Source organism: Mastomys coucha, unplaced genomic scaffold (genome assembly GCF_008632895.1).
Source record: "Mastomys coucha isolate ucsf_1 unplaced genomic scaffold, UCSF_Mcou_1 pScaffold18, whole genome shotgun sequence".
Classification (NCBI taxonomy): domain Eukaryota; kingdom Metazoa; phylum Chordata; class Mammalia; order Rodentia; family Muridae; genus Mastomys; species Mastomys coucha.
The window spans coordinates 91,720,748-91,734,961 of NW_022196900.1; the positions used below are offsets into that span (position 1 = coordinate 91,720,748).

General features: G+C 41.2%; 1 protein-coding gene across 7 annotated transcripts in view; it reads right to left on the bottom strand.

Annotated features, from left to right (window-relative positions):
- Srrm1 (serine and arginine repetitive matrix 1) overlaps positions 1 to 14,214 on the bottom strand; it is a 33,483-nt gene that overhangs the window by 14,625 nt on the left and 4,644 nt on the right. For 6 of the 7 annotated variants that reach the window (XM_031379048.1, XM_031379045.1, XM_031379046.1 and 3 more), the window contains exons 2-9: positions 13,610 to 13,699; positions 13,240 to 13,362; positions 11,005 to 11,175; positions 10,335 to 10,450; positions 8,817 to 9,020; positions 7,200 to 7,388; positions 6,836 to 6,955; positions 4,133 to 4,407 (exon numbers count right to left, since the gene is read on the bottom strand). In XM_031379048.1, coding sequence (XP_031234908.1) covers positions 4,133 to 4,407; positions 6,836 to 6,955; positions 7,200 to 7,388; positions 8,817 to 9,020; positions 10,335 to 10,450; positions 11,005 to 11,175; positions 13,240 to 13,362; positions 13,610 to 13,699 — 1,288 coding nt within the window. Of the gene's footprint in view, positions 1 to 4,132; positions 4,408 to 6,835; positions 6,956 to 7,199; positions 7,389 to 8,816; positions 9,021 to 10,334; positions 10,451 to 11,004; positions 11,176 to 12,823; positions 12,954 to 13,239; positions 13,363 to 13,609; positions 13,700 to 14,214 lie in introns of those variants that run through there. The other variant, XM_031379050.1, reaches the window with a different exon arrangement.

Consider the following 14,214-nt stretch of genomic DNA (forward strand, 5'->3'; position numbering starts at 1 on the left):
AGAAAAAAATCCTTGAGATTCTTACTTGTTTTATATGACTAATGAATTTTGATAAACTGTTTGATTAGAATACAGTTATACCGGGCTGGCGAGATGGCTCAGCAGGTAAGAGCACTGACTGCTCTTCTGAAGGTCCTGAGTTCAAATCCCAACAACCACCCATAATGAGATCTGATGCCCTCTTCTGGTGCATCTGAAGACAGCTACAGTGTACTTATGCATAATAAATAAATCTTAAAAAAAGAAAAGAAAAAAGAATACAGTTATACCTTATTTAATACTATACATTCTGTCATAGACTACCAGGATGTAGTCATGAGAACTGACTCTAACACTTCAACCTCATCTTTGTTAAAGTCACCAAAGAGGAAATTACTACTGCAACCATGCAGCAAGCCCTGCACCCCTTAAAGTTCTTTGGACAAACTACTGAACTGGGCAGAGAATGCTTAACACCTGAAGTTCTAAGTTCACAAAGCAATGGCTGGCGTGATGGTGTTCAGTGGTGCCGAGCACCTGCTGCTCCTACAGAGGATTTAATTTGGTTGCCGCACCTGTATAAGTAGCTCACAGCCACCTGCAACTCCAGCTCGATTTGACGCCTCTTCCGGCCTGTAGACACCTGTATAGTGTATATATATATGCCCTACCACAAAACATTATGTAATTTAAAAAAAAATTCCAACATATAGAAGGCTGAAACAAGACTGCCAGTCTATTAAAAAGACTTTATAGAACCAAAATCAAAACCAAATAAACAAAAGGCGCTTGCACACATGACATGCACACGTTTGCAAAAACACACACACACACACACACACACACACACACACACACACACACACACACACACGCGCGCGCGCGCGCGCACCAAAGTCCAAAGTTACTATCTCAGAGGACCAAAGTGGCTTGTTTGGTTATAAAAAGAAAATGTAGTGGTTATCTCTACAAGATAATTGGTGTATAGCTACTGAATAAATAAAATAACTAAATTGCAACATTGCTTTTATCTATCTTGAGACAAGATCTGGCCTCAAACTGGCTATGTAATACCAGAATTAAAGAACTACACCCTCACCTGATGGTGGTAGAGTACACCTTTACAATCCCAGGACTTGGGAGGTGGATCTCTAAAGCCAGCCTAGACCACAACAGAGTTCCAGTACAACCAGGGCTACATAGAGAAACTTTCAGGGGCTAGGGGTGGGGTGCACCATTGCATGAAGCCAACATTACATGTTCTGTTAAACAGTGTGAATAAACACATGGGAGAGTTTGTCATGACTTAATGTCTCCTTAAGTCTTTAAGACTATTTATAGTATACGCCTTTATCCTTTCACTCTTGAGATAAAGCATTATAAGTAACATCTGTCTCTGTATTTTTCTAAATGAGATTTTTTTCCTTTTATTTACTGTTATGTTAATAGTGTTTTAAGGGCTGGTGAGATGGCTCAGCAAGTAAGAGCACTGATTGCTCTTCCGAAGATCGTGAGTTCAAATTCCAGCAACCACATGGTGGCTCACAACCACCCATAGTGAAATCTGACGCCCTCTTCTGGTGTGTCTGAAGACAGCTACAGTGTGTTCACTTATAATAATAATAAATAATCTTTAAAAAAAAAATAGTGTTTTAATAGTTCAGAGAACAAATCGTCCTAGCATGAAGTCAGAAATCCAAAAGACCAACCAGAATTTTAAAGCATTTCAACAGTCCTATTAATTATTAATCTCAGATTGCCCAAAGGAGAATTTGTAAAGCTAAGTAACTATATAACCAGAAATAGAAGAATATGTGAATTATCCACAGAGCACAACTCGGCTGATTTAAAGGGACAAGCTGTGGCAAGACACACTCCACTCAGAACAAGTTCAAGCAGACCCAGATCATGACTGATTCAAGTTCCTCCAAGACACCCTCAGATGGGACTGTAAACTGTACCGATGACTGACTTCCAAATTCCCCCGCTTTTCTTTCCTTGCTCTTAGTTCATTAGCCCATTATCAACAACAGATCCTAAGATGGTCAATTAACACCTGGTATAGGAAACACAATCAGGAACTCTATTTCATTACAGTAGTACCACTGTCCTAAGCATCCAGAGACCCCACTGTGGGCATTTCTGACCGCAGTACCTAGTAGAGAAGTCAAAGAACTTCTTCATTCCACCCTTCGTTTTCCTCCTTATTCATTGGAGGTAGCAATTTGGCAATTCTCACTGTGTAACTGGGTAATGAACGCTTAAATTCTTTTACTAACTAACTAACCTTGGCTAAGTCACCCAAGAACCTGACGATTGGTAAGGGCTCGTCTTTTCTTGCAAGCCAACTTTGAGCGACTTCAGTGGGCATAAACAGACTAAGCTGCCCACAGCAACTGTCTGGCTGAAGAAGCTGGTTCTAAGCTCACAAGAATACACAACAGGTCTCTGTTCTCCACAACGATGTCTCTGAATGCAGTTATCTATTACATGTGTACAAGGCATATGTCAAAGCAGGAGCTGGGCACCTGTGCACTCACAAAAGGGTAATAACTAAGTTCCAACAATGGTCCCATTCTCACAGTTAACTCCTTCTATCTAGGTAGTTTAAAATAACTTCTGAATAATCTAAATGAAAATGTATTTTCCCAAAATAACTGTGGGAACTCTAAAGAGTTTTTCTTCTCTACAGAGCTTTTTTTTTAAATAAAAATTTTAAGGTAGCTTATTTATTTATTAATTATAAGTACATTGTAGCTGTCTTAAGATGCACCAGAAGAGGGCGTCAGATCTCATTACAGGTGGTTTCAAGCCACCATGTGGTTGCTGGAATTTGACCTTCGGAAGAGCAATCGGTGCTCTTACCCACTGAGCCATCTCACCAGCCCCTCCACAGAGCTTTTTAGCTCTAAACACAGAAAATATTTATGCATGTAAAATTCACACGGAAAGACAAGTAAGCTAGAACAATGAGTATTAAATTAAGACACAGTGATGGACTGAGAGGCTGAAATGTGCTCATCTTTATATAAAATTAATACAACGCATGCTAAAAAATAGCTGTCTTAAATATCACACATTTGGTTACTGAATGAACTTGACATTAAAATTAAATAATGAGTCGTAAGCCGGGCGTGGTGGCGCACGCCTTTAATCCCAGCACTTGGGAGGCAGAGGCAGGTGGATTTCTGAGTTCGAGGCCAGCCTGGTCTACAGAGTGAGCTCCAGGACAGCCAGGGCTATACAGAGAAACCCTGTCTCGAAAAACAAAAAAAACAAAAAAACAAAAAAAACAAAAAAAAATTAAATAATGAGTCGTACTTTACTTTTTATGGCTTGCCATTTTTAGCAGGTTCTCTTCCCACAGGTATCCCTCAGTGTAACAGGTTTATAACACACAGCCTCCTGGTGCTCCCTTGTTATCCAGGCACTTGGGTCAGTCAAGTGGCTCAGAACACCACCCTTACCTCACCTTTCTGGCTGTCCCCATTTCTCCAGCCCTAGCACCAAAGGCACCACCGGAATGGATCACATCCTTTTTCTTCATGCATGCTTAGTGCTAAAGCAAACCCCAGGAAACCAGCTTTCACACAGACTAACCGCACTCTACTTGGCTGGCACAATCACAGGCCTCCAATTCCTCAGAAACCAATCTACTGAACCGAGTAGGGACATCATTCTAGAGCCTAAATCCATGAATCAATCAATCAATAAAACAAATCAACCTTTAAGGGGACACCATGTCCTTCCCTTGGGAGCATAATTGTGACCAAAAATAACAACAGAACACAAAGTCCACAAATAAGATATCAAACAAAAAGCCTTAAGAAGAGGTATGGGGAGGGTGAAAATAGTTAACTGGTCTCAATAAAATGAACCTTTACAGTAAGAACACAAGCTTCAATTCATTACTCCAACTCAAACAGCCTCGAGCCAGTAATCTGTGCCACCTGTGCATAAAGGCCGCTGCTGAGAAAACAAACCACACATCACCCATCCCACTTCAGCTGAGGCCCGAGCACAGAAAGCAGGAAAAGGCAGACCAGCCACCTCAGTGCCACAGAGAAAGTACCGCCCAGCTGCTTCTGAAGGCGGCCAGGGACAACTGGGCTCACCCAGATGCCAAAGGGAACAAAGTGCGTTGTGTTTGTACCTTTACCAGAGGTTCTTCCTGGAGACACAGAAACGCGACTCTTTCTTGTACGGGTTGACTGTTGGGGAGTTGGGGAATGGCGAGTTTTGGGTGGTGGAGTTGCTGGAGATGATGGCCGGTGCCTTCGCCGTGGAGGGCTTGCTGAAGGTGATAACCTACGCGTTTTCCGAGGAGGGCTGGATGTCCTCTTGGGAGGCTTCTTTGGCGGTGACCGGGACCGAGATGAAGAGGATGACGAGCTACTTCCAGACAGTGATGCGGAAGAACGTCTCCTCCTGTGGAACAAAGCACTCACTTCACTACCTGCATCCCTTTGAAGCGTGACATCACAGTATGTACAGTATGCACAGAAACACAGCTATTTCTTTTAATCCAACTTTTGAGTTTATGTAGCTAAGTACATAAATTACTTCAAAAAGATTGGAAACAAAACCATAACCTAAGGCAGGAAACAGCTATTTCTGAGAGTAAATACACATAACTCCTGATTGTGTTTGAGCTGTGAGTGCAGTGAGTCCAGTAACCGAGCAGCCTCTTCCTGAAGAGTAATACTGGGGTTATGGAGTTTGCACAACTTTGGGGGTGAGAGAGTATTGCTCATTCAGAGTGATGTCAAGCAGCTTTTAAGTTTCACTAAAAAAATATGTGCAAGATTTGAAATTCATTTAGCTACATAAACTTAGAAGTAGGGGCCTCTCGAATTCTGCAGCAAAATCTGTGGTTAAGTTCTGTTGCAATTACGTGTACCTGCAGAATTCACCTTTGGCAGAAGAATTCCTGAGAACCTGAAAAAAAGAAACCCTACCTTAAGTGTGAGATTAAAAACTGGCTGAAAGGGAATCTTACACAATCTGCAATATACCGTGACTGCTACATTGCTTAGTGCGCACTACTGAGACATGCTGTTTGCCAAACTCCAACTGAAGAAACCAGTCTCTCTCCCTAAGGGAACACTGGCATTACTTCTTCCCGAAGCAGAAGGATCAATCTGAAAAGTGTGATGCCTGGAATTCCACCACATTGTCTGTTCTGTCCACCGGCTGTAACAGCAACTTTACGTGCTTAAATATCGATCCCTCAGCAACAATCCCAAAGAAGAATGGTTTTGCGGTCTTTGCTGTCATTAAAGTATGGGTCTAAAAGTCCTACCTGCAAAGATATAACTCGAAGGAGTTTACTGGGTGTTTTCCCATTTTCTAGTTGGAGTGGTTGTCTGTAAAGAACACTAACTCAACAGCTTTTCCCAGGGTTAAAAGTGTACTTCCAAGGTGGAGCACATGCTCAGGCCGAGTGAGGCCCTGGTTAAACCAGCAGCAACAAGGAAAAATAGACATCAAAGTTCTGTCCAGAGCAGGGTTGCAAAGCAAGTCCAGACAACATACCACCAAAAAAACTGTGTTCCCGGCACCAGGCCTCTACTTTGGGTAAAGTTAGGTGTATCTTATCATGCCACTAGTAATGGCTTTATCTAGGAATGGATTATGGGAACTTTATCCTTTTATGTTTCCTCTGTCTCAGTCGTTACAAAAAGCTTCATTACAAAGTGTGGCAGAGATGGCTTAGCAGTTAAAGCATTGGCATTTCTCTAGAGGACATTGGTTCCCAGCACCACCAGGTGGCTTACAACTCTGCCTTACTCCAGGTCCAAGGGATCTGCAGGCCTCTGCCGTTCACATGCACTCACATGAAAACATCCACACGCAGACACACAGCTACACATAATTCAAAATAACATCTTTTTAGAAAAGAGGAAGACACTGTAAAGGCACTTGCTCTGCAAGCCTGACACCTCAAGCTCAATCTCCCAGAACCACCCAAAGGAAGAGGAAAACAGACACTGTGATAGCCCACTGACCTCCAGGTGCAAGTGTTTGCGTGTGTATTCACACATGCAAAATAAGTTAAGTACTTAAAACTTGGAGACTACTGGAGATGGAGTTTTAAAAAACTGGCAAAATAACCTCATTAAGTCTGTAGCCTTTCAAAAGCAGCAGTAAGTTAAAAGTTGGACAGGAGGGAGGCAGCACAGGAAAGGATGGCTCAGGAGTTAAGAGCAGCTTCTCCTTTTGCAGGAGACCTGGTTTCAGTCCCTAGCACCCATATGGTAGCTCACAACCATCTCTTATAACTCCAGTTCCTGGGGACCTAGCACACTCTTCTGGGGGCACCCTACACATGTGATGCACAGATGCAGACAAAACACTTGTACACTCAACAACACACAAAAAAGCAGTCAGTTCTTTTTTTTTGGTTTTGGGGGGAGTGTGAGTGTGTGTAAAGCAGAGTCTACAAAGAGGATAACGCTGAACTTCAGGACCCTTTCCCTTTGTAGTGAGTGTGCTGAAATCACAGGTATGAAACACCATCCCTAAGTAAGTACTGGGGAACAGACCCAGGGCAGGGCTTTACGCATTCGCAGCAAGCATCTTACCAACTGAAGTACACTGCTAGTTCTTATCCATAGAAGAATCTTAGTGAGATCTAAGAAGGCTAACATACAGGATCTAGAAGACTAGTGGCTTGCTTTCTTTCCCACATTGGATGATTCTCACAGCTAAACTGTCACACTTGAAGTGCATCAGGCTGCTTCGAAGACATTCCCTAGTATAATTTCTGTCATCCAACAGACAAAAACATTTTTCCCCTGAAATTATGCCAAGGATTACCCTAAATTCCAGGCACCTGACACTAAGAGAGTCTCACCGTCTGCCTGGAGACCTACTCCTCCTGTGCCTTGGTGGAGGAGGCATCCGTCTTGGTGGAGTTCTTCTTCGGGGAGATGGCCGCCTTCTTGGGCTTGGCCGCCTTCTAGGAGAGTATGATCTGCCATAAGAAACAGAATTAGGCCCCAAATAAACCAAGAACAAAACATTTCTTGATACTAATTCCACCACCATGACCACTTCCATCCATGTAGATTTTTATGGTACACAGCAAAGTGGACTTCACACAAACAGTAACCTTCATTCTTAATGTTTTCTATAACTTTGACACTGCTTACAATGCTACCTTGAAAACCATCATCACACAACTTAAAACGCACACGAGTCCCAGGGCAACAACACACCTTGATCGAGATCTATGGCGCCGTCTTGGTCTGGTATGCGAAGGTGACCGAGACCGGGTCCGAGACCGTGATTTGGAGCGTGACCGAGATCTTGGTCGAGTCTTTTCCTTTTCCTTTTTGGAATTTTTTTCTGGAGATGGTTCTTTGGGCTCTGGTACAGGCTCAGGCTTGGGAGCTTTCAGGATGTCACTGTGAAAATAACATTTTGGTTTTTTTCCCCCAACTTTCCTCAGAATTCTAAACCAATTCAAATATTGGCTGTCTTTAATAAGGTACTTATGGTGCAGGCTTGACCACCTCCGTTCAATTCCTTGAAATCCCACACTGAAAACTAAAGGAGAGCTGACTGCACAAAGCTGTACCTGTGTGTGACCTGTCATTCACTACTAACAAATTAAAAAGTAATCGGGGAAAAAAAGGGTAATTTAACAATGTATGTCGCCTGTCCTTCACTACTAACAAATTAGAAAGTAGTAACAGATGCAGATCACCAAAGTTTTCAGAAATAACTTTTGGTTTCAAAAGGTAGATACACGTCACATCAGAATCCACCGAGGAACTAAGAATTTACATCCCCTTCTCACGTATGGGACAAGAACTGTGTCACTGTCAACTGCATGAGTCCAAAAAACCGGATTCCTTGGAGCCTTTAGAGCCGTGAGGGGAAAGAGGCTAACTAGATCAAATGGCCCACAGACACAAAGTCCAGCTGAGATGGGGTCTCCTCACCTGCTCCAATACCAGCTGAGCAACTGTGGACAACAGTTTGTAGTCACCAGGAATGGGTGCTTTGGGCAGTGTACACAACTGCAGAGGCGGCAGTGTTGTGGCCTGCACGCTATGTGGCCTTGTGAGCTATGAGATGTGGGAAGCAGCAGATGTATCACACTCAACAAAAACCCGGCCATGGAACACAGAAGGTTCCCCCAGGGCTCAGTTGTTCCGAGCACTGGAGGTTCTTTCAGAGACCCTGAGTTCAATTCCCAACAACCACATGGTGGTACACAACTATCTGTAATGGGATCTAATACCCTCTTCTGGTGTGTCTGAAGACACCTACAGAGCATTCATATAAATAAAATCTTAAAAAAAAAAAAAGGTTCCCCCCAAAAGGGAGGGAGTAGCTTTTACTTGGTATATTTGTACCCCAGTTAACAGAAATGAATAAATCTCTTTACATTTGGGGGCAAAGATATTATATAGCATATAAACCAGTGACAAAGAATATGCAAAGCTCTGGGTTATATCCCCCATTACAAAAAGAAGACAAAAAAAACAGGAATTTGTCCACAATATCGTGGCAAGCAGGTAGGAAAATCAATAATTATGATCTATAAAAAATTTTGAAACAATATAGCAGACCAGGTGGTCACCTCTGGGGCATTTTCCTTATTTTACACGCACGCGCACACACACAATTTCAGCTTCAATACCCAAACTAACTTTATATTATTAAAAAACTTAAGGAAAGAAAAAGGAATACAAAAGCAAAGTGTTTGCTTCCTTTAAAAAAAAAAAACTTAAGGAAAACAAGTAGTTTGCTCTGAAGTTAGCAATGACCATTCACAGGCGGTGCCGACAGCCTAACAAGAGCATGGAACAGCGTTAGGAACGTGCCTGGTAGACGTGGCCTCCTGTACTGAAGAGTCTTTCATTCTCACTGATGGTTCTGGGAGCTCTGGGGATTTTTCCTTCTTTTCTGGGGCAGGGGAAGGGCTCCGGCTCTTGGTTCTGTGACGGGGAGATCGAGAGTGACTGCGCTTTCTCTCTCTCCTGACAGGGGAAGATCGTCTTCTAGGGGAAGGAGATCTGGATTTGCGTCTAGGATGAAAGCAATTTTTTCAGATTTTTTAACAATGTGGTTTAGAGTAGACAAAGGGAAAATCAAGGATTAATCTTTTAAGTTACCCACTGTTGTCTGTATCTGAGAAGTTTCACATGGAAACAAGATATCCATTTCATCTACTTGAGAAGGAAAAGGCCAGAGAGAACTAGAAGGACAAGCAAACAGAGGTAACAGCCTCAAGTACCAGTTAGAAGGGGAGGCACGGAGGAGGGCTGGAGGCAGTGGCTCTCAACTATTCCCAGCAATCACTCAGAGGCCAATGCCTCAGATGAAGGCGCTTAAAGCATCCATTTCCTTAACAATGTATCAACCCTACCAACATACAGGGGTTAGGTACAGGTAACTCATATCAGAGATGTCCAGTCAGAGCCTGAAGATGCAGAAAGTGGATGGTGCAATGCAAGTAGGTCTGTTCTTCACAAGAAAAGAGAAATGCCAAATTTTTTATTGGCAGGAGCCCCTTCTTCCTTTTTAAGCTGTAGTGTGCCTAATCTAAAAGTGTTTATTGTTTTTGAAAAATTGTGCAAAGCTAAACAGCACGGCAGAGCATGCTGAGCCGTGGAGGCACCGCTTCTCTAAGTTTTCCAAGTCAGCACAAACTACAGAACAGAAGTATCGCCTCCTCTTTTCCTTACAAATCCCCACAGATTTTTTTTAAAGTCCTAAAAATGAAGTGCCTAGTGGAGTTCTCACCTTTCATCACAAATATAGCAGAAGCTGAACCGTGGATTTAAAATGTGACCCTAACAATAGTCTCATTGGAAGAAAGAAGAAAACAAATGATTTCAAGTTTGGGTTTCAGTACAACCATCTAAGAAAAGCAGAATGCGGAATTAGGTAAGTATACGAATGCTAATGAGCAGCTTTTTAGTAAAAGGGAAATGGAAATAATCAGAATACAGTAACAACAAAAATCTCAATGCTTCATCTAAGCAAAGCAATATGAAATCCAAATTTCTACTTAAGGATGAGTAAACTCACCAAAATGATAGAGGTGATCTTTTTGGTCAAATGATCTGGCTTTTTTATTTTTGGAACAGAGTATTACAGTGTTGCCTGGACTGGCCTAAGAAGCCAGACCTACCCCCTACTGCCTCAACCTCCTGGGTAGCTGTATAAAAACATGTGCCCAAACCCTAGCAACATAAAAGCTCTCTTTAGCCCAGAAGCAAACAGTAGCTCTCCAGTAATGCTCTCCACGTCTGCTAGCTGGGGAAGCCTGGTAGAGCATCCCTCAGGACCAAGGCCAGCACCTATACAACACTGCACTTGCATCTGTTCTGGCGTACCTTCTTGGGCTTCGAGAACGCTCCCTCTTCTCTCTGCTGCTTTCTTTTTCTTCTTTATCCCTCTTATCTTTATCTTCGTCTTGTTTTTTCAGAGATGCCAACTTTTCTTGTTCAATCTGCAAGCACACAGTTGAGCACTAAGAGCATCCATCAAGGCACCGACACTGGCGCGGCAACTACCACTTCACAGCCCTGGTGGCTGCAGGCTGTTCCATGTTCTCAACTTTACTCTTACAACACTCTTTCATTTATCCTTTATCATTAATGTAAACTTATACCATTCATATCACTTCACTTATCATTTATATAATCACTCTCTTGTGACTTTATAATTACTGGCCGTGTGGGAAGTTCCACACACTTTTTAGACACTTTATTTAGACTCTTTTAAGGTAAATGCACTTGTATTTTAAAAACTGAAAAACAAAACAAAACAACAACAAAAAAAAACCCAAAGCACTCTGCCCAATCATCACTGGCCTCTGGAAAAATGCCACTCTAAATTTAAAATGTGGGGTGGTAAACCACAACTCAGTGTGCAAACACATCCAGCAAACTGTAGCGTAGCCAGATCACAGACAGAGGTAAAAATAGCTCAAAGGAAACAAAAATCCTTAAGGTGAGCCAGCAGACCACACACTACTTCTCAAGTCAATACAAAAAGGATTACTTGTCTCTGTTTTATCTCTTCCTTCTTCAGCTCTAGGAAAGCAGAGGGGATTCCAGCGATATTTTCTTGTGCACTTAACAGCAGGGGCCACAGTTCTCCCATGAATTCTCTAGCATTCTTCCCATTCAAAAATCCAGTCAGGTTGATTTGCATCATTTTGGAATCTGGGTTCTGCGAAAAGACATGACAGGAAGAAAAACAGGTTACTTTGAAACTAGCCACCCTATTTGAAACTCATTTAAATTAGTATTTAAGTCTACCATAAGGGGCTTAAGTACATATATATGCTGTACTATCGTAAAAATAGTTTTCCCTAGTTGCTTCTTGGTAATATAATTTCTAGATAATCACATTCTCCCTCACTGAACCAAAAGCATTAGAGCAGCCTTTGTGGATTTCCTAAGTATTTAGACTGTATGGCTGTTAGTGGGCCTTATATATTTATCAACTTTAAAAACAATCATGGAACATCTATAAATTCTTGCACTTACTAACAATATTTGCTTGGCTGGAAAACTTGCCCCAACAAGAAATTGAAAACGTACATAAACACTTCTCTTTGCTCTACAGGTAACTTTCTATAAAATATCTAATATCTAGTGCTGAGTTACAAGAACTAACAAGTTATGCATGCACTCTGTAACATCTGAAGACTAAGCTAGAAGCCTGACTACTGCACATGAAAACCTAGTACTAACAATGCCACAGATTCTCAACTGTCCACAAGACTAAGAGTCAAGATTTCTAAAAGTAAGTTGGGTTTTTAAACACTAGATTCTGTTGGTCAAGCAACAAGGTCCGTATAACAAGCACAGCTCAATAGCACAAAGCAAGTACAGATTCCAGGTGTCTTCAGTTTCTTCTTGGAACCTTGGGGGTTTGGAATCGCCAAGTCCCCTGTAGAGAAAGATGTTCCCTTGGCTTGCTTCCGACTCCCTACTGCAACTCAACCACCTTGAGTTTAATGTTATATCATTTATCTAAATTGCAAAAGACGAACAAGCAATAATGAGTACACAACCACAAAAAAAGAAAAGATTGTTTAAAAAGTTCTAAACTTTAATCTCATGCTCACTACAAGGGGAATACTACCAGGTATTTAGGTTTTAAAGTGTACCAAAATTCAAGTCAGTAAAGCATTTCTCCAATAAAATTTACTATTAAGCATTTTAAAAACATTCTCCTATGTCTCTGATTTCTAAATGGAATAAATATACTTAAATACAAGGTCCTTTCTTAAAATTAAGTCTTAAACATTCAAAGCAAAATAATTACCACATTGTTTTAAAAATGAAATACCTTATTGTTTGGAATGATAACTGTTCTGTCAAAATTCAAGCATGAACTCTTGGGAAGAGGAGTAATGTAAAAATAAATTCGCATCAGTATATTTACCAAAATTTTTATGGTACATCTTTACTGTCCTTTGGGATGCCATGACAAAATAGCAAACTATGTTATAACAGAAATAATTTTAAACAATCAGTTATATTATCTTGTATTATTTCATATTGGAAGATAGGAACAATTATGTTAACTGGCTTTTATAGGACTGTCAATTCATTTGCCTGAAATTTTATCTATAATGTAAATAAAACCCTGTGCCTTAATTCTAACTGGTAACCAGCTGATTTGCAACTACAACTAAAGTCTTGAGTTCTTTTAAAAGCAACATCCAATCAAATCAGAATCGCCCCTCATGCTTCAAATAAATGTCCACCTCAAATGCTACTTTAAAGAGCAGTATACAGCTTTACCAATTGCTCTTGGTTGTGTTTTTGTTGTTGTTGTTGATGTTCGGCCACTTTACACAACTCACCTCCAAACACACACTGCGTCATCAAGGGAGTTGGGTCAGAGCGACATTGGGACACTCACTCTGCTGTGACCTAATAAGGTGATGGTGCTATACTTCAGACGCAAGGAATAACTTCCATTTTGGTTCAGGCCTTTTAAATCATAAATCACATTATCATTAGAAAATTGCTGTCAAAGTAACTTAACATGTAACAGCAAAATTACAAACAGTAAGTTTGATTTTTCACCTGTGTAGCTTTCAAAACTATGCACCTTCACTAAACCTCCAGCCTTAACAGTTGCTTTACAAAGTGAATTCTTCTCACAACAAACATTGTACAACAACCCTTCTATATTTGTATTCCACAGAAAACCTGAGTTTCCAGATTCACAAATCATGTCATATATTCAGAAGTAAGAGCCATCTGTATATTATACCTTCACTTCCAGCTGGTTGAATATAAACTCAATCACAACATCATCTTCGAATCCAAGGATCTCAGTTACTCTTTTTGTTATCCAAGGCTTTATAACCTCCAAATTTACTTTGCTCATGTCCACCTGATGAAACATGCAAACCATTAAGTACAAGGAAGTTCACTGCTTTAAGAGCTTGAGTTACTTTGTCTAAATGTTTCCTTTAGCTTATGGCATATTTTAAGAATTTATCTAACATTGTCATTCTTTGGTTGTACTATGTATATATGGTGGCTAAAGGGTGACAAATTGTGAACTTTTTTTTTTGCACAAATGTAACAGTTCATCTCCCAACCCTTAAAATGCAACAACTGCAATAGTCCCAGAATACCTTTTTTTCTAGGCATTCTGCAAATTTCAGCTGCTTGAGGAGTTTCTTCTGTTTGTTGCTGAACCGATTATCCTGCTCCGCACTTGTTCCCTGAAGGAAGCAAACACATACCCTAAGAATACAAGATTAAACTTTTCCCGTTTCAGTTAAAAAACAGTGCACATATGAAGGAGTCAGAGAACAACTTTGGAGAATGAGTTCTCTCCTAGCACGTGGGCCCCAGGGATGCAATTCAGTTCATCAGGTTTGGCAGCAGGTGCCTTTTCCCACTGAGCCATTTTGCCAGCCTTTTCAAAGAAAAATAAAACTACAACGAAAAACACAGTTTCATTCATTAGCCCAGGCCAGCTCTCAAACCAACAGCCATCTTCCTCTCAGTTTCCCGAGTGGCGGCCTGACCCACCATACTGTTGATTAGAAAAATAACGTTTCCACTTTAATTTTATTTGCCTCCCTTACATACAGTGATCTCACCGTGCAGCACTGGCTGACCTGGAACTAGACCAGGATGACCTCCAGCTCACAGATCCATTGACTTGGCAGCTGCTAGGATTTAAGGCGTGTGCCACTAACACAGCCCAATCCCTTCACCTTTAGGGTTTGTG